The sequence below is a fragment of the Sorex araneus genome, chromosome 2, assembly GCF_027595985.1.
Source record: "Sorex araneus isolate mSorAra2 chromosome 2, mSorAra2.pri, whole genome shotgun sequence".
Lineage (NCBI taxonomy): Eukaryota > Metazoa > Chordata > Mammalia > Eulipotyphla > Soricidae > Sorex > Sorex araneus.
In genome coordinates, this window is record NC_073303.1 from 133,010,631 (window position 1) to 133,028,740 (window position 18,110).

The following is an 18,110-nucleotide window of genomic DNA, read 5'->3' on the forward strand; positions in this document are numbered from 1 at the left end:
GCTGACCTAGGTTTGATCACTGCCAGGAGTGACCCCTGAATTCAGTCAGAGCCAGGAGTAAGTCCCTGGCACAGCTGGGCGTGACCCAAAAGAAATTAAAGAAAAGAAAGTCCAGTGCTTCATTCCTTTGAAGCTCTTAAAGCTTATTTACTCTAGTTCAGCTTACAGATCTCTGAAGCTGTGCTCCTGATTGCTTGCACACAGTCGATTAGAAGTCGATTAGAAGGTGCCAAGGAGAGCCGGCTCCCTTCAGAAAGTGAGAGCTGGTGATTTGTGTTCTCCTGAAGTATAGCCTTGCCGTTAGCCATAAGTGCCTTTGGGCTCCTTGTCAGTTACAGTTTGGCTTACCTTTACACAGCTGAACGAAACATTTCTCAGTAGAGAAGGAATAGTGGGGAATGGAATGGAAAAGCCCCCAGACATCTTTCGGCTTCTCTGGCAGAAGAACGATGAGGGAAGCACAAAGCATGGAGAGGGAACCGGATATAGTTAGAAGTCACCTGCAAGAGGTAGGTAGGAGGACTTGGTCTGACCTGAGCTTCCTTTCCTCGCTCTGCACTGCTCTAGTTTTCAGTCATCTTTCCTGGGTAACTTGGAATGTGGAAGGAGCAGTCCCATCCCACCTTTAGCTCGACATTGCTGCCCTTCTGTTGACTAACTGGACTGCCCTTTTAGAGCCTTTGTCAGCTGTTCGAGGGCCCTTAACTTGCAAAATAGTGGGTTTTCGCAAGGAGCTCAGAATACCTTATTACTCTCTTGGGCTCTTCTCTCCCATTGAGCAAGGCTCCTGTGAATTCCCATTGTTGATCAGTTCCGGAACGTCTTTCATGGAGGTGATATAATTTAAAGGGGGCATTATTTCCCTGTCTAGGTTCTATGTAGTATGCATCACCCCTAACTTTAATTATTCACATCTTACTGGGGATTGATTACATCAGTTTCCTTTCTTTACACTTGGATGATCATCCCTGAAAATACTGAAATTAAAAATAAAAATAGCCTGTTTGCTTTTGTGAACTCAGGTTTCCAATGTGCAGTGAGAGATTGAGGCCATGAGAAGTCAGAGGAGTGGAAGGTGAAGCTGGTAAGAGCATGTAAGAGAACCTCGACTGCAGTGGAAATGGGTCTTCCTTATTTTCTCATTTATCTAATTAGGTCTTGGTCCTTTTCCCTTTCTCTGCAGGATTGGTGAAATTGTTTTTATTTGAGGACCTTTTTTCTTTTCCAGTCAGGCTTGTTCTGCGCAGTGACTAGTTCAGGTGTTTAGTAATAGGGTTTACTTTGTCTTTAGAAGACATTTAAAAATAATCCTGTGTCTAGGAATCCAGAGCCAGTCCGGCTGCCTACATACCCACTATTGCGACATTAAAAGAACATTGGCACATGGTGAGAAAAACATACAAGATAAAATGTAAAAATCAGTCTTCTTCCTGTAATTTACTATTTTGGTTCACAAATTTTAGTATATAATTTCCCCCCTTCCCCTTTTTGGGAGGTTGGGCACACCCAGCGGTTCTCAGGGCTTGCTCCAAGCTCTGTTCTCAGGGATCATGCCTAGTGGTACTCTGGGACTGTATGTGGTGCTGGGGAGTGAACCCAGGTCGGTGCATGCAAGGCAAACACCTGAACCCTTTTACTGTTTCTCTTACCTACCAGTCTAAATTTCTTCATAGGAAAAAATATTATTTATGCAATAATTGCTGATCGGAACTGTTAATCTTCTAAAGAATTCTATAGAGTGAACCTTGTTATTTATCTTCTCTCCTTGGTTATGCTTTCACTTACTGTCTCTTGGAGAGCTTCTTCTCCGGCACATACAGCTGTGTGGGGCCTCCGCGTGCCTTTATTTATAATGACTGGGAATGCATTCTCCTGTAGTGTTGGATCATAATTAATACGTCATCTACCAGTGGGTAATTAAAGGGTTGCATAAAACGTCTTTGTACATGTATATTTCTGATAAATTTATGTGAATAAGTCCAAAATATTTGGGGCAGTGGTGGTGGTGCCGCGGGAGGGTCCTGGGCCCGGCGCCGCTGCACACAGGCCTGCTCCCCTCTCCCACACGGGCTCCCGCCAGCCCACAGCCCAAGCCGCCTCCTTAGGGCCTTGTCCTTCTGATAGATTTGTTTCCAAGGCTAAATTTAAACATGTTTTTCCTGAACTGTGCTCACTAATGACAAAAATTGGGTTGATACCTTAGGTAGTTAATATTATTTCAGGGAAGTTGTCTCAGAAATAGTTTTTAGGTTTACCGATTTAACTTGAAATGTATGACTTGACCTGGGAGCATAGGAATAAGAACCCGTATGGAAAAAAAAATAGGAGAAACTGTTTTCTTTGCAAATGGCCTGCTTTCAAGAAAATCTGGGCAAGGTTATATGTCTGTCTTTTATAGTATTTCTATTTCCTCCTCTCTCCCTGTGTGTGGGTGTGATCTCATTTCCCTGCCTGTGCCTTTTGGGGCCTCTCATGCAACTCTGCCTTTTCCGCAATAGTACTCTGGTTTCCTCAGAATGTGCTGCTTCAACCTATTAGGGATAAGGTTAGTGACAAATGACATTTTTAAGTTAGCTTTATACATATCTTGTTAGTAAAGTATTTCAGGAAAACAGTTTCAAATTGTATCAGCTATTTTTAAAATATTCATTTAAAAGAGAATGAGGAGGGGACTGGAAAGTGAGTGCAGTGGGCAGGACGCTTGCCTGCTGTGGGTTGGCCCTTGTTCCCCTGACCACTGCCAGGGTCGCCTGGCCTCTGCTGAGGGGGTGGGGGCAGGAGAACAGCAAGAGCCAGTTAGTGCCAACGTTTTTGTGTTTTTTAAATTTTTCTTTATGGATGGTGTGAGGAATGCTGTCCAGGTCTACGTATATTGGGATTTCCTATTTTTTAAAGAAAATAGTTAACAGTTTAGAAGAATATAATTGACAGTGGTTTCTGAAGAGTAGCCAAAGAAATAAACAGATTTTAGCCCTGAAAGATTTCATTTCACTTGTAAGATAACTCAGAAATGCCCTTAGTAGGATATTTGAAGAGAAGAATTGTTTGATGATTTTATTTCAGTCTTTTGTCTCTCAGCTGGGAGAGAAAGCCGGAAGGGTTGGAGTTTCCCTGTGGAGACGTGGGTCTGGTACCCACCCCACTGCATTTGCCTCTGGCACTGCTGGCTGTGACCCCCAAGCCATACATCAGTAAGTAAACACGAGACCTGGGTCCTGAGTGCTTGGCTGTTCATGCCTTGCAGATCGGAGGTGCAGTTCTGGTCCATTCTGGAGGCTACTGGTCCCTGGGCACCGCTGGGCCAGCTGCGGGAGGGCTTGGGAGGAGCCGCTGGGCACTGCGGGGCGTGGCCTTGGAACCCGAGCAGATAGAAATGAACCAAACTAAATAAAAAGATTAAAAATGATTTTGTCCTTTAGATTTTAAGTTTGCTACTTAAGGATTGTACAAATAAAGTCAGGTTTTTTGTTTTTTTGTTCTTTGTTTTTTCCTTAAGTTGGTGAATGCATGCAAACTGCAGCGTTTAGAAACAGGGGTTCCTAGGTCTGATGGACAGTCCCAAGGCTAGGTCAGTTTCTTGGTCCTTGTGTCTATATGTATGAGGACATAATACCTTGGGACCAGGAAAGAGAAATAGCAGGTAGGAAGTGTTTTTTTTTTTTTTTAGGGATTAGGGAATCACAATATATGTAGACCTGGACAGCATTCCTCATACCACCCGTAAAGAAAAATTTAAAAACACAAAAAAGTTGGCATTAACTGGCTTTTGCTGTTCTCTCGCTCCTGCCCCCTCAGCAGAGGCCAGGCGACCCTGGCAATGGTCAGGGGAACTTCAAGGGCCAACTCACAACAGGGAAGTGTCCTGCCCACTGCACTCACTTTCCAGTCCCCTCCTCATTCTTTTTTAAATGAGTTTTTTTTAACTTATTTTTTAATAAGTGAGTCACCGTGAGGGTACAGTTGCAAATTTACCCATCTTCGTCCTTCTGTTTCCCTCATACACTGTTCGAGAATGCGTCCCTCTACCAGTGTCCATTCTCCACCACCAGTGAACCCAGTATCCCTCACACCCTCCAATCCCGTCCCCCCACACCCACCCCACCCTGCCTCTGTGGCAGGGCATTCCATTTTGTTCTCTCTCCTTTTGGGTGTTGTGGTTTGCAATAGGGGTATTGAGTGGTCATTGTGTTCAGTCTCTAGTCTACTTTCAGTACACTTCTCTCTTCTCGATCGGGGTCCCCAACCACATTTTACTTGGTGTTCCCTACTCTATCCGGGCTGCCTTTCCCCCAGCATGTAAGGCCAGCTTCCAAGCCATGGAGCCAACCTCCTTGTATTATATACTGCTATTCTTGGGTGTTAGTCTCCTACTGTGTTATTCCATATTCCACAGATGAGTGCAATCTTTAAATGAGTTTTTTTTCCCCAAATTTTGTTTACCTTGTTATTTTTTAGCTGTTTAAGGTTTCTGTCTTGATAATTGTTGTAAATAAAAGAGCATATACACTTTACTTGATCACAACAGTATTTGAATTTAATTAATCACTTCTGGCTGAAAGCTGTTATCTAGACTGTAGCCACTGATTTGGGAATGTGATTACTAAATTGAAACCTTACTTTTGTGATTTCTTGAGTTTGGTGGAGGGGCATCTTTGTTAATTTAACAGTCCGCTAAAAGTTGGTTTTTACAAAATGTACCAAAGATTTGGCATTCTTTGTGGTTGCTTTCTTTTAGGTGCCATATTGTTTTTGTTAGTTGCTAGGGTAAAACATGAATTTACTGCCAACCAAGTTTGAAAGGGTAGATTTTATTTCTTGTTTTTTGTTTTGTTTTGTTCTGAAGCCACACCTGGCGGTGCTCAGGGCTTACTCTGACTCTGAGCACAGGGATCACTCTCTGTGGGGGTGGAAAGGTAGATCTTAAAAATTAAATATTGTAGTCATGCAGAAAAAAATAGTGTAATTATTAAAATGTTTGGTTCCTAACATCCCATATTAAAATTTTTAAGCATATATAACTAAGGATATATTAATAATGAAATATCTTTTTTGGGGGGGGTACCAAGTTACTTTACTTGAAGGACTGATAGAAATCATAAGACTGAAATAGATGTTTTGGAACTTATAGAAAAGGTCATTAGGGTAACACCAACATGCCTGTACTGCCTGGGTGGCTGGAGGTCACCGGTAGCTCGGGGAAGCCAGCTTAGCTCTCGTCACTGTGACCCAGTGTGTGCTTGTCAAAGAGATACTCCGCCATGCCTGGCTCGGGGCCCCCATCTTGTGCAGGTTGGTTACGTGGTCACCCAGTTCTTCAATGGCCTTCACCTGCTTGTCCAGGTAGTGAGTCTCCAGGGAGTCACACAGGTGGGGTCATTCTTGTCGGAGGCCAGTTTGTGCAGCTTCAGCAGTGACTGGTTCACGCTCTTCTCCAAGTGCAATGCATGCACCATCGAGTTCAGTCCCTTCTCCCAGTTGTCCCGATCTGGTTTCCTGAAGGAAAAGGCAGCCACCGCGCTGGTTCTGCAGCTTCGTCAGCTTCTCTGAATGTTCTCTCTCCTCGTGAGATTGATGGAGGAAGTATTTGGCAAAGTTCTCCAAAGCCACATCATCTCGGTCAAAATAAGACGTGGACAGGTAGACATAGGAGGTGTAGAGCTCCAGGCTGATCTGGTGGTTGGTGGCAGCCTCTGAGTCCTGGTGGTAGTTCTGGCGCACCTGCGAGGGGGACACGGTGGTCATGGCGGCAGCTGAGATGGGACGAAGTGGTGGTCGTGGTGCAGGACAGGCTGCAAGCGGCCGGCGGGGGCAGCGGGGTGGGACGAGTGCCTGGTTCCATCCAAGCACTGTTGAAGCAGGAAACTGCGACGACTGTCCGAGAAGGCTGTCTGAAATATCTTTTTAAATGTTGCTTTTTGACTCCTACCTGGTGATGTTCAGGGGTTATTTCTTGTTCTGCACTCAGGAATCATTCCTGATGGTGCACAGGAGACCCCTATGACATTCTGGACATCAGACCCGGGGCCATATGAAAGGCAAACACCTTACCAGCTGCACTATCAATTCGGTTTTTAAAACATTCTTAAAGTATAAATTTTATTATAAAATTTCAAGTTAAAGTAGTGTTAATGTGATTGAAATTGAGTATTTATTTTTGACCAATTAGCAGTTCAGGGACTCCAACTGGGGCTCTGCCTGCTTGCAAAAGCAAGTGCCCTACCCCCTGTACTATCCTTGATCCTTTTGTTTTGTATTTTAACTATCTTAACGATGGATATATTTGTATTTGTAAGGGTTTTATTTTTAAACATAGTTTGGCGACGATATGGTACCTTTGCTTCAGATTCATTAAATCTGTGACTATTATTTATCTGGTGATGTTTTGTAAGTGTTTTCCTGTTCATTTGGGGGCTACACCCGCCAGTGCTCAGGGCTTCTCCTGACTCTTCGCTCAGGGATCACTTCTGGGGCTGGTTGGGGGCCAGTGGGGTTCTGGGGATCAAACTCAGCTCAGCCGCAAGCATGGCAAGTGCCTATCCTCTGTACTCTCTCTGGTCCCGAGTTTTTTTGTTGCTATTTTGCTTGAAATTAAACTTTGTCAGTTTATTTCTTGGTGCATGCATCTCCTTTTAGTTGTTAATAAAAAAAATAAAACAAATAATAAGTAATACATAAATAATGGTAACAATAAATATTACCTTGGTTTTTGGTGACACTGGGTGGTGCTCAGGGGGTGCCGTGGCTGCGTGGTGCTGGAGAGAGCAGGTCTGCTGCCTGCAGAGCACGGACACTGCCACTCTGGGTGACCTCCCTGGCCTGTTTTTATTTTTAAGACAGTTTTAATATATTTTAGGGATCTTGGTGTGTTATAAATATATATATATATCTCCACCCTAATTTGCTTTATGTCAGACTTACTTTCCTTTTTTTCCCTCTTTTCTTTCTGTTTTTTTTGGGCCATACCTACCTGGCAGTGCTCATGGCTTATTCTTGGCTCTGTGCTCAAGGATAACTCCTGGTGGGGCTTGGGTTCCTTATTAACCAAGGTCAAGGCAAGCACCCTACCTGCTGTACTGTTTCTGACCCTAGACTCATTTTTCATAACGAATTAGACCAGTGTTTTATAGTTTAATGTCAGAATTGAAAATCTCTGTTTATTATACTGGCTTTTGGAAATAGATTTTAAAGTTGGAGAATTACTAAATTTCTTGAGTTAAAATTTTCCATAATGTGTACCTGTCATAATTTGAAATTAAAAAATCAAATAGGCACATAAAACTAATTTATTATGCTTTGTTGCCAAACTTGGTCTTTCTAGGCAGTTGCACTTAAGCATGAACATTGACGACAAACTGGAAGGATTGTTTCTTAAATGTGGCGGCATAGACGAGATGCAGTCTTCCAGGGCAATGGTCGTGATGGGCGGCGTGTCGGGCCAGCCGGCCGTGGCTGGAGAGCTGCAGGAGTCGGTCCTTCAGGACCGGAGCATGCCTCACCAGGAGATCCTCGCAGCGGACGAAGTGCTGCAGGAAAGTGAAATGCGACAGCAGGATATGATACCACATGACGAGCTCATGGTGCACGAGGAGACGGTGAAAAACGATGAGGAGCAGATGGAAACCCACGAAAGGCTTCCACAGGGGCTCCAGTACGCACTTAATGTCCCCGTAAGTAGTCCTTTAACGGTGACTGATAACCGTGTCACACCTGGGGACGTTTCAGAACCTGTTGAAAAGCTAAATAATTCGAGTGGGTGTTCTTTAAATTTTTTTCTCTTGTTTAGGTACCGTGGTTACAATAGTATCCACGTTGGTGGATTTGATGTGCGCATTACTGTACCTTTCCCAACCCCTCCCTTGCTGTCCTTCAGTCCCTACCAGCCCACCTCTCCCCTCCCTTCCATGGCTGTTCTGAGATAGATGAATAAAGATTGACAGAGATTTAGAAGGCCCCCTGGTTGACACAAATTTGGAAGAGCAAAATTAGGTCAGGCTATTGCTTACATCTTAGAAACTTTCTTAGGATAAACAATGATTTTTTTTAAAATTAAGGTTTGTAGTATATTAAATTTTAAACTGATTGTTAATTTAAATTGTTAGTGAACAGCTGTTGTTAAAATATAACATATAATGGGCACAGAACAGTGGTACTGCATCTGGGGAGTTTGCCTTGCACGTGGCCGACCTGGATTTGATTCCTCCATCCCTCTCAGAGAGCCCGGCAAGCTACCGAGAGTATCCCGCCCACACGGCAAAGCCTGGCAAGCTACCCATGGCATATTCGATATGCCAAAAACAGTAACAAGTTTCACAATGGAGATGTTACTGCTGCCCACTTGAGCAAATCGATGAGCAATGGATGACAGTGACAGTGACTGACACAGCTTTGATTGGCAGCCCTGCATATTGTCCCCAGCTCCTCTGGGAGTGATCCCTGAGTGCAGAGCCAGGAGGAAGCTCTGGGCACTGCTGGGTGTGGCCCAGAACAAAAGTCAAAAACCCCTCAAAAATCAACTTTTGGATTTCTCCTTGAAGAGTGAAAAAGAGTAGAAAGAATGGATTTTTAGCATAACTTGAGAAAGATCAACCCTTGTGGATTTTTAAAAAATCCTGTGACCCTGTGACTCCTGCAGCAGTCCCTGCCATCTTTAAAGTGTGTGAGCCGAGTCTTTCCTCTTTGGGAGCTTAAGGGCCTTTGTCATTTCATGTCTTGTATTTTTATTTTTACCTGCTAACTGGAAAACCACAATCACTTCGCAATCCTCCTCCCCCCCTTCCCCCTCTGTGATATTTCTTCTGGACTTTTTTTTTAAGTACATGTGCTTTCACTTCCAGATCAGCACTTACCCTGCTCGTAATATTCCCCTCAGATATATGCGTTCTCCCTGATCTTCCTTGGAAGTGCTTAGTCATGTTGCCTGCCCCTTCTGTCCAGTCTAAGTTGAATTCCTGCAGTGGGGACTTGTGATTGTATATTTAGTGTCTGTCTCCCAGAGATTGTAGGCTTTATGAGAATTTAGATTCTTTAAAAAAAATTATTTTTCATTATATTCCAGCTATTGACACCTGAAGTGAATGAATGAATAAAACAACGTAATTCGGGTCGTATTCTAACACATGCATTTCCCTAGGTTTTTGTGGTTTAAGGTTGGGTGGGAAGAATGCTGACGGACCATCCCCAGCAGTGCCTCAGGGCTGTCCCTGGCCTTGTGCTCACCCTGTCAGGCCCCAACGGACGGACGGAGAGGCAGTGCTGAGATCTGGACCCCTGTTGTGAGAGCAAATGTATCACTGCCTGCCCTGTCTCTTCATCCCTGTGGCCCTCAGCTCTTGTGTAGTCCGTTACAGTGGCTTTCTCATTTTTAGTGTTGATGTGATGGATTTTTGTTATTCAGTGTACATCTTGGACCCCTCGTGCACACCGAGCATACATCCCACTGGGTTGTTGATGTCCCTTTATGGCTTTGTTGGATTCAGTATACTAATGTTTTATTGGAGATTTTGCATCTGTGTTCATGAGAAGTACTGTTCTAGTTGGTTGTCTGTTTTTGCCTCCGTTTTTGGGGTCGCACCTAGCTGTGCTACAGGATCATTCCTGGCAGGGCACCCTATGCAGTGTAGGGATTGAAACACTCAAATCCCTGTGCTAGCTCTCTGGCTCCTGGTCTAGACCTTTTCTTCCAATATCTTTGCTTGATTTTGATATTAGAGTAACCTTGCTCTATAGAAGGAGTTGGTATGGTGGTATGTCTGGAGTAATCTCTGAACACTGCTGCACGGGGCCTCCAAGCCAAGAAAGACCAAAAAACAAAACCCCCAAATTAGGCCCCCGCACCAAGAACAGTGATCCCTTTATTCTGTCATGTGGAGAGACTGTGAAGACTGGTTTAATTTCTCATTAAATCCTTAAATGGTGAATAGAATTCACCTGTGAACACAATAGTCTTTTGATTTCTCTTTGGAAGGTTGTTAATTTTTGGTTCTAGCACTTTAATGCAGTAGGCCTTTGCAGGTGATCTTATTTCTTGTGTGAGCTTTGGCAGATTGTGTCTTCTCGGACTTGGTTCCTCTTGTCTAAATTATCAAAATGGTGGGATAGAGAGTTGTTTAAAGTATTACTTTATTCTTTTTGTTTTTACCCAAACCCAGTGGTACTCTGGACTTTCTCCTGACTCTGTGCTCAGGGTCATTCCTGGAGGTGTTCTTGGGACCATATAATTGTGTAAGGTGCCCGGGATTGGACCAGGGTTGGCGCATGCAACGCAGTTTCCTTAACTCTTCTTTTATTTTTCAAACAGTATTCCTTTAGGGTTTTAATGTGCATGCGATGTTGTAGAGATGTCCCCACTTTGCCTTCTGATTTTCCTAATTTGTTCCTTCTTTTTTTCTTAGCCTGGTTAGAAGCTTGACTTTTATTTTTGCTTTCAGGCCATTTTAATTTTCAGGGGTACAATTCAGTATCATTAACTACATTCATGTTATTTTACATTGTACTTCTAGAACTGTTTTATCTTGCAAAACTGAAACTCTTATACCCATTGAATGACAAATTCCCATTTATACTCCCCCAGTTTTCAAAGGACCAATCTTTGAGTTTATTTTTAAAAAAATTGATCTTTATAATTTAATTTATTTTTATAAAAGACCTTTTCTTCATATCTTAACCAGCACCCCTCTTTGCTCCCTTCAGATTTAAACATACCGAATTACTTTGTCAAGGTTGGCAGTGATTTCTTATATTATTTTGTCACACTCGACAATATTTTGATTTTAATAACTACACGCTGTAATGTTCTTTGGCAGACTACTGTCTTTTTTTCATCTAGCAGGTAAAAATCTGTGTTTTTTTTTTCTGTTTCCATTTTTCTTTGTTTGCAAGATTGTCAAGTAAGTCTCTTCTGAATCCTGAATTTTGACTTTTTTTTCTCAGTAACTGGGCTGTAGTAAGAATGTAAATATTTTGAGTGAAAATACGTATTTTGGGAGAGGGGACCCTCAGGTGCTCAGAGCTTACTCCTGGTGCTCCGGTGTCACTCTTAGTGGGTATAGTAGATATTGGAGGACCATATGGGGTGCTGGGATTGAACATAGGTTGTCTGCCTATAAGGCAAGTGCTATCTCTCTTTGTGCTATCCCTTTGTGGTATCTCTCCGGCTCAGTATTTTTGAGAATAACTTTTTTGAAAATTAAAGTGTGAAGAAAACTGTGTTTAGATTTTGAATTAGTTCAGGCTTGTCGTAAATTTATATAACATGTAGCCCAGCAAGATGTCAAGTATTGTATCATCTTAGAAAATTTCTCGGTGGGGCTGCAGCTATAGTACAGTGGACAGTGGAGAAGGCATTTGCCTTGCATGCAGCTGCCAGGAGTGAACCCTGAGCAGAGCCAGCAGTCAGCCATTGGATGTGGCCCCAAACCCAAAACAAGACAGAAAACAAAGCAAACCATGAAATGTGTGTTTCTTCCCAGTCACTTTCCTGAACTTTGCTCTGATGCGATTGAGTAGGTGGGAGTGGCGGGTGGTGGGGTGGTGCTGTCAGTGGAATCGGACCCTCTTCTTTTTGTTTCGAACATAGAATAGTGAGAACTTCATTTAAATTAAATCTGTCAGGAAATATTTTTGTGTCTGCTTCTTTTACTTAGCCTGTTGTTTCTGTGGTTTATGTTGGTTGAGTGTATCAAGTAGTTTTCAATTTTATGAATGTATCTGCTGTGAAGATTCCTTTTTTGTTGTTGTTTTTGGATTCTATCCAGTGATGCTCAGTTATGCTCTGAGTTTACTTCTGGCTCTGCACTCAGAAATTGCTCCCGGAGGGCTTGGGGTGCCGGGATTGAACTGGGGTATTGATTGTGCAAGGCAGACGCCCTCCCCACTGTACACTCTCCAGCCGCTGCTGTGAATTCTCGGGCTATCTATTCATTCATTTCTTTCTTTTTTTCTTTCCTTTTTTTTTTTTTTTTTGTTGTTGTTTTGGGGGCTTGGTTTTGTTTTGATTTTTTTTGGGGGGTCACACCCAGTGGTGCTCAGGAGTTTATTCTTTGCTCAGCACTCAGGAATCACTTCTGGTGGACTTGTGAGGACCATATTGTGTGTCGGGGATTGAACCCTGGTCAACTGTGTGTACAAGGCAAACACCCTACCCTCTGTACTCTCTCCAGCCCCTCTAGTCATTCTTTTAGGTACTTTTTTTCGTTTTGTGGGTCACACCCAGTGGGGCTCAGTGTCACTCACTCATGCGCACTGTCGCAGGTCAGGCTGAGGCGGGCTGCATGCAAGGCAAACGCCTTAACACCTGGCCTCTTTTCCCTGGATTTTTTAAATAGGAATTAGTTTCTCATGTTTTCATTTTATCTGATCTAGTGATTTTGTTTCAGTATTGTGTCATCCTTGTAAAAACTGAAAAATTTTGAAAAGTTTGAGATTATTCGAGGTCATTTATATTTTCATAACTATGAAATCAAGCCTTTCAGTAATTTTGTATATTTATTTGATGGAAACCAACTTCTGAGCAGTGCTTTCCAGTCCATAAAAGTTCATCTCTGCATATATTTAGGTCTTTCCCTAATTTCTCTCTCTTTTTTTTTTTTGGCTTTTTGGGTCACACCCAGTGATGCTCAGCGGTTACTCCTGGCTTTGTACTCAGGAATTACTCCTGGCAGTGCTTGGAGGACCATATGGGATGCCGGGGATCGAACCCGGGTCGGCCACATGCAAGGCAAACGCCCTACCCGCTGTGCTATCGCTCCAGCCCCTGTGTTTCCCTAATTTCTAAAAAAAAATTCTGTAGTTTTTATTGTAGACTTTTGATAAAGTCTAGTAATTTGACCTGTTTTGTCACATGTACCCTATTTTCTATTTCAGATGCATTTATAACATAAAAATTTAAATTTCTATGTGGAGAGATAGTACATGGCAGGTGCTTGCCCTGTGCTGCTGGCCCTATTCTATCCTGGCTCGCGCGGGGCCCAGGAGGGACCTCTGAGCACAGCCAGGCTGGGAACTGCACAAACCCACCCTCAGGATTTAAAAGTTTGAATTGATATAATAATTTAAAATTCCAATCTGTTTGTAACTGAGCATGTATCTTGTGACTTTGTTACCTGTACTTGCTACTTTAATAGTAACTTCATGTTTTGTTTTTGCTTTTTGGGCCACACCCTGTGATGCATAGGGGTTACTCCTGGCTTATGCACTCAGGAATTACTCCTGGTGGTGCTCAGGGGACCATATGGGATGTCGGGAATTGAACCCGACCAGGTCGGCCACGTGTAAGGCAAATGCCCTACCCGTTGTGTTGTCGCTCCAGCAATAGTAACTTATAATTTTTAGGTTTACCTGCAGTCATGTTGTCTCATGAAATTGTATACGCTTTACCTCTGCCTTATGGCCTGTGGCTTCTACTGGTTTTTCTTTTCTTTTTGCATAGACTGGTGCCTCTAGGAAGGTGTTAGTTAAAGTGGTGAGAGCAGCATCTTTGCCTTGCTCCAACTTGGTAGGGACCAAGTTTAATCTTTCACTGTTAAAATTTATTTTTGCTGTAGGGGTTTTTTCAAACTTTCATTTGGTTAAAGAAGTTTTCTTTGTACTTTGCTGGTGCTTTTGAAAACTGGAATAAAATTTCATTCAGTTCTGCATTAGATGATCATATAGTTGTTATCCCTTTATTACTTATTTTTGATTTTGGTCACTCGGCGCAGTGCTCCAGGACTGCTCCTTGCTGAGTGCAGGGCCTATAGTGCTGGGGGATGGAGCCTGTGTGCAGCAGAGCTCCCCCTCAGCCTGGAACATCTCGTATTATCTTACTTATCTTAGTACAGTGAATTAAAGTTACTGATTTTTTTTTTTCAAGTGTTACACCAATGTTGCATTCCTGGGATCAAGGACATTTAGTCATTATGCGCCATTCTTTTTGTTATTGTATTAGCCTTTCTAATTTTCTTTGAATAGTTTAGGCAATGTGGTTATGGTAGTATTAAAGGTTGTGGTACTGATATACAAAGTCACAGCATCCCCTGCCCCCCAAAGTGCATGAGACCCTCTCCCGTGGTCCAGGTGTGACCTCTGGTCCTCCTCTGCCTGCACAGCCCCTGCTGCTGCCACTGAACAGGTGTATTACTAGATGCCGCCGTTTCTTTGCCGTGCTTCTTTATATATCACACATGAGTGAAATCACCTGCTATTTGTTATTTAGCCTGACTTAACACTCCATCCACATGATATCAAAAAGAAGCAAGATGTAATCATTTTTAAAAAATTGGGGGTGGAGGAGGTGCACAGTTGGCGGCGTTGAGGGCTTACTCCTGGGTCCGGGCTCAGGGATCACTCCCAGTGGGGCTTGGGGATGCTGGAGATCAAACACTTGTTGGTCATGTGCCAAGTAAGTGCCTTACCTGCTATACTATTTCTCTGTACGTGGTTTCATCATTGTTCATAACTTAGTACTATTCCATGTGTGTATTTATCACATTAATTTACTCATTTTTGTTCCTGGCAGTGCTCGGGGTTCATATGCAGTGCTAGGAATCACCTGGAGGTTGGCAGGTGGCCTCAACTCCTGTACTGTCACTCTGTTCCCAGTTGCTATCTTTTGGGTTTTTTGTTTCTGTTTTGGGACTTCATGTGGTGGTGCCCCGGGCTTATCCCGGCTCTGCTCAGGGATCCCTTCTGGAGTGCTGGAGCAGTGGGTGCCGGGGATTGAGCCGAGATGGGCTGTTGTCAGGAGTTACTCTCGGTGTGCTCGGAGGACCATATGGGGTGCTGGAACAGAAGCTGGGTCAGCTAGTGGAGACTGATGCCCTCCCCGCTGTCTTAGTCTTTGTGTTTGGGGCTGGTAGTTCTTAGCAGTGTCTGGGGGTGGGGTCATGTGCCGCTGGCATGCAAGCACTGAGTTACTTCTTTGACCTCCTGATCAGTTTTAAAAATATGTAAAATAACTAATTAAAAGTAATGGGGGTGGGGAGGGCTACACCTGCAATGCCCAGAGGATACTTCTGGCTCTGCATTTAGAACTTTTAGAAATGACCCAACTTGTATTTTGCAAGGAAGTTTTGCATTTTTCCTTAATTGTCTGGTTGACCAGAAATTTGCATATTATTTCCTTTGGGGTCCTTCCAAGTTGTGCTCAGGGTCCCAGGGATCCTCCTCAGTGACACTGGGCTGTCCCAGCTGGTGACCCGGTGAGCACTTGGCCAGGAGACTGCCCACTTCGAGCAGGCCTCCAGGCTGTGCTCAGCTAGTTGCCTAGTCCTTGACTCTTCCTCTTACTGTTAAGTCAGTTCTTTCTTACTCCTGACTGGAGTAGTTTGGGTTTTTCATGATTAGCCTGGGTAAAGATTTTTTTACTGCTGTCCTCAAAGACTCGTTTTGGTTTTCACTATTTTAACTTTGATTTATCTTTATTAATTTTTTATTTTTACTTTTGTTACTGTTTCTCATACATTTTATTTTTTTATTACTTTTATCTTTATTTTTTTGCTTTTTGGGTCACATCTGGAGATACACAGGGTTACTCCTGGCTCTGCACTCAGGAATTACTCCTGGGGTGCTCGGGGAACCATATGGGATGCTGGGAATCAAACCCGGGTCGGCCGTGTGCAAGGCTAATGCCTTACCCGCTTGCCCTACCCGCTGTGCTATCGCTCCAGCCCCTCTCATACATTTTAAAGTGAAAGGATTGATGCCTACTTCAGATGTTCCTTCTCCACATCTCATCATCCTCTTTTCCCCTTCCCCTCCTCTTCCTTTCCCCACTCCTTCGTCTCCCTCCTCCCCGTCTCCTCTCATCTTCTCTCCGCCCCACCTGCGGTGCTCAAAGCTTGCCCCTGGCCATGCTCAGGATCACTACTGCTGCCTTCAGCAGACCATATGAGCCAGCGTTGAACCAGCCATGTGCAAGGAACACCTTATTCTCTGTATTGCTAATCTGACCTCGAATTTTTAATGTCAGCATATAAAGTTCTAAACTTACCTTTATTTTTCTTGTGATTTCATTTAAGATGCTATGTCTTTTTTTCTTTTTTGCTTTTTGGGTCACACCCGGCAGTGCACAGGGGTCACTCCTGGCTCTGCACTCAAGAATCAGCCCTGGTGGTGCTCAGGGGACCATATAGGATGCTGTGAATCGAACCCAGGTCGGCTGCATGCAAGGCAAATGCCCTACCCTCTGTGCTATCACTCCAGCCCCCTAAGATGGTATATCTTAATTCCTGAAATTTCTTTGAAAATTTCCAGGTATCTTTTTGTCATTGATATTTAATGTCAAGGGCTGGAGCTATAGTGTGGCAGCTTACCCACACATAGATCTTACCCACACGGTAGAGCCTGGCAAGCTCCCCTTGGCGTATTTGATTTGCCAAAAACAGTAACAACAAGTCTCACAATGGAGACGTTACTGGTGCCCGCTCGAGCAAATCGATGAGCAACAGGATGACAGTGATACAGTGATTTAATGTCAAGAATGTGTGTTGTAATATTTCAGTCTTTTTAAGTTTATTGAGAATCGATAGCACAGCAGTTGGGCCTTCGCCTTTCACATGGCCTACCCGAGTTCGATTCCTACCCCTTTCAGAGAGCTCGGCAAGCTACCGAGAATACTGTGCCCGAGAGGCAGAGCCTGGCAAGCTACCCGTGCGTATTGGATATGCCAAAAACAGTAACAATAAGTCTCTCGGTGAGCACAGCATCTGCGGATGCTGTGCTGGCGCCTGACTGCTCTGTGCGGTCGCTCGAGTCTCGGGACTCGCCGAGGCTGTGTTCTTCTCTCCCTGCTTTCCAGTGGGCTGGATGTGGTTTTGTGTTTGCTCTGTTGGTTTCTGTGCTCCTGGTCATTCCTGGTGGGCTCAGGGGACCCTATGGGGTGACGAGGATGGGATTTGGGTCAGCGCGTGTGAGGCAAGTGCTGTATCCATGCTCTTGCTCTGGCCCCTCACTGATTACATTTTTTTGCTGTAATAATTTTGATGGTCTTTTTGTTTAAGCTTTAGCAAAATGGAGCCTTTTCTTTTGATATGTCTCTGCTGTGGAGCATGTTTTGTCTTCTGTCTTGACTTGTGCCACTCATTGACATTGGTGTAGCAGTGAACAAATTGGAAACCATGTATTACAGACAAACTTTTACTCTCATTATCTCAATATCTATCAGGATTGAGAGCCACGAGTTCTCAGTATGTAATATAAATTTACAGCTGCAGTTATCGTTCACTATCACTGAGTAAATTTAGGTTTTTGCCCTTGTGTATTTTAGGAATCTCTTCTTAGAAACCTGGCTTCCTTGACCCCTAATTTCTCTAATTTTCCTCATTTACTTAATCAGAATCCCCTGGCCCCCCCAAATGCAGCCGTTGGCCCTTCAGTTGCTCTTGCAGAGATGTGCAGTGTGCTCTTCCCAGACCCTCCATGCATGGCAATGCAGCCCGCACCCTGTCACCTCACAGACCTGCCTGTGGTCCAGGTCCCTCCATCACACGGACACCCCCTTCATGCTACATCGGCTCCTGCCTGCTCTTTGATGCTTTTCTTGCCCCACTGACTTGCTGGCTCACTGTCTCCCTCAGAATGTACGAGACTTACCTTTATGCCGCCCACCGTGTGAAGACCTTCTTTCCCTACTGAGACTCTGCAGTAGCTTGGCTCACGCAGCCCTTCTGTGGAGATCTGCCTCATCCTTCACAGGCTTTGATTCCTTGTTCTCTCTGCTTCATGGAGTTAGGAGCGAGTGGTTCCTGGAAGTAATCAGGGAAGGATAGTAAATAAAAGGAAAAGATGAAAGGCCAGAACGATAGTACAGCCGGGAGGGTGCTTGCCTTGCCTGTGACTGACCCAGGTTCAATCCACAGCATCCCATCTGAGCCCTTCAGAACCACCAGGAGTAATTCCTCAGTGCAGATCCTGGAGTAACCCCTGAGACTTCCCGGCTGTGGCCCAAACCAAAAACAAAAATAATTTTTTAAGAACATTATTTAAAATATAATTTAAAGTATAAATTAAACTTTGATTAAGATTTTTTTGTGAAGCAAGATAGTTTTTATTGAGTGGAATTTTCTTAGATGTGAGAAGGGGAAAGAAGTAGGTATTCAGGATAAAACATTGGCCTTTCCACAGTGGAAAAAAAC

At 43.8% G+C, this 18,110-nt stretch overlaps 1 protein-coding gene and 1 pseudogene across 8 annotated transcripts in view; one reads left to right on the forward strand and one right to left on the reverse strand.

Annotated features, from left to right (window-relative positions):
* ZNF148 (zinc finger protein 148) overlaps positions 1 to 18,110 on the forward strand; it is a 137,842-nt gene that overhangs the window by 53,413 nt on the left and 66,319 nt on the right. For all 8 annotated transcript variants that reach the window (XM_055125288.1, XM_055125281.1, XM_055125282.1 and 5 more), the window contains one exon: positions 7,319 to 7,667. In XM_055125288.1, coding sequence (XP_054981263.1) covers positions 7,335 to 7,667 — 333 coding nt within the window. In that variant the 5' untranslated portion in view covers positions 7,319 to 7,334. The remainder of the gene's footprint in view (positions 1 to 7,318; positions 7,668 to 18,110) is intronic.
* On the reverse strand, positions 5,207 to 5,873 carry LOC101538568 (ferritin heavy chain-like; annotated as a pseudogene).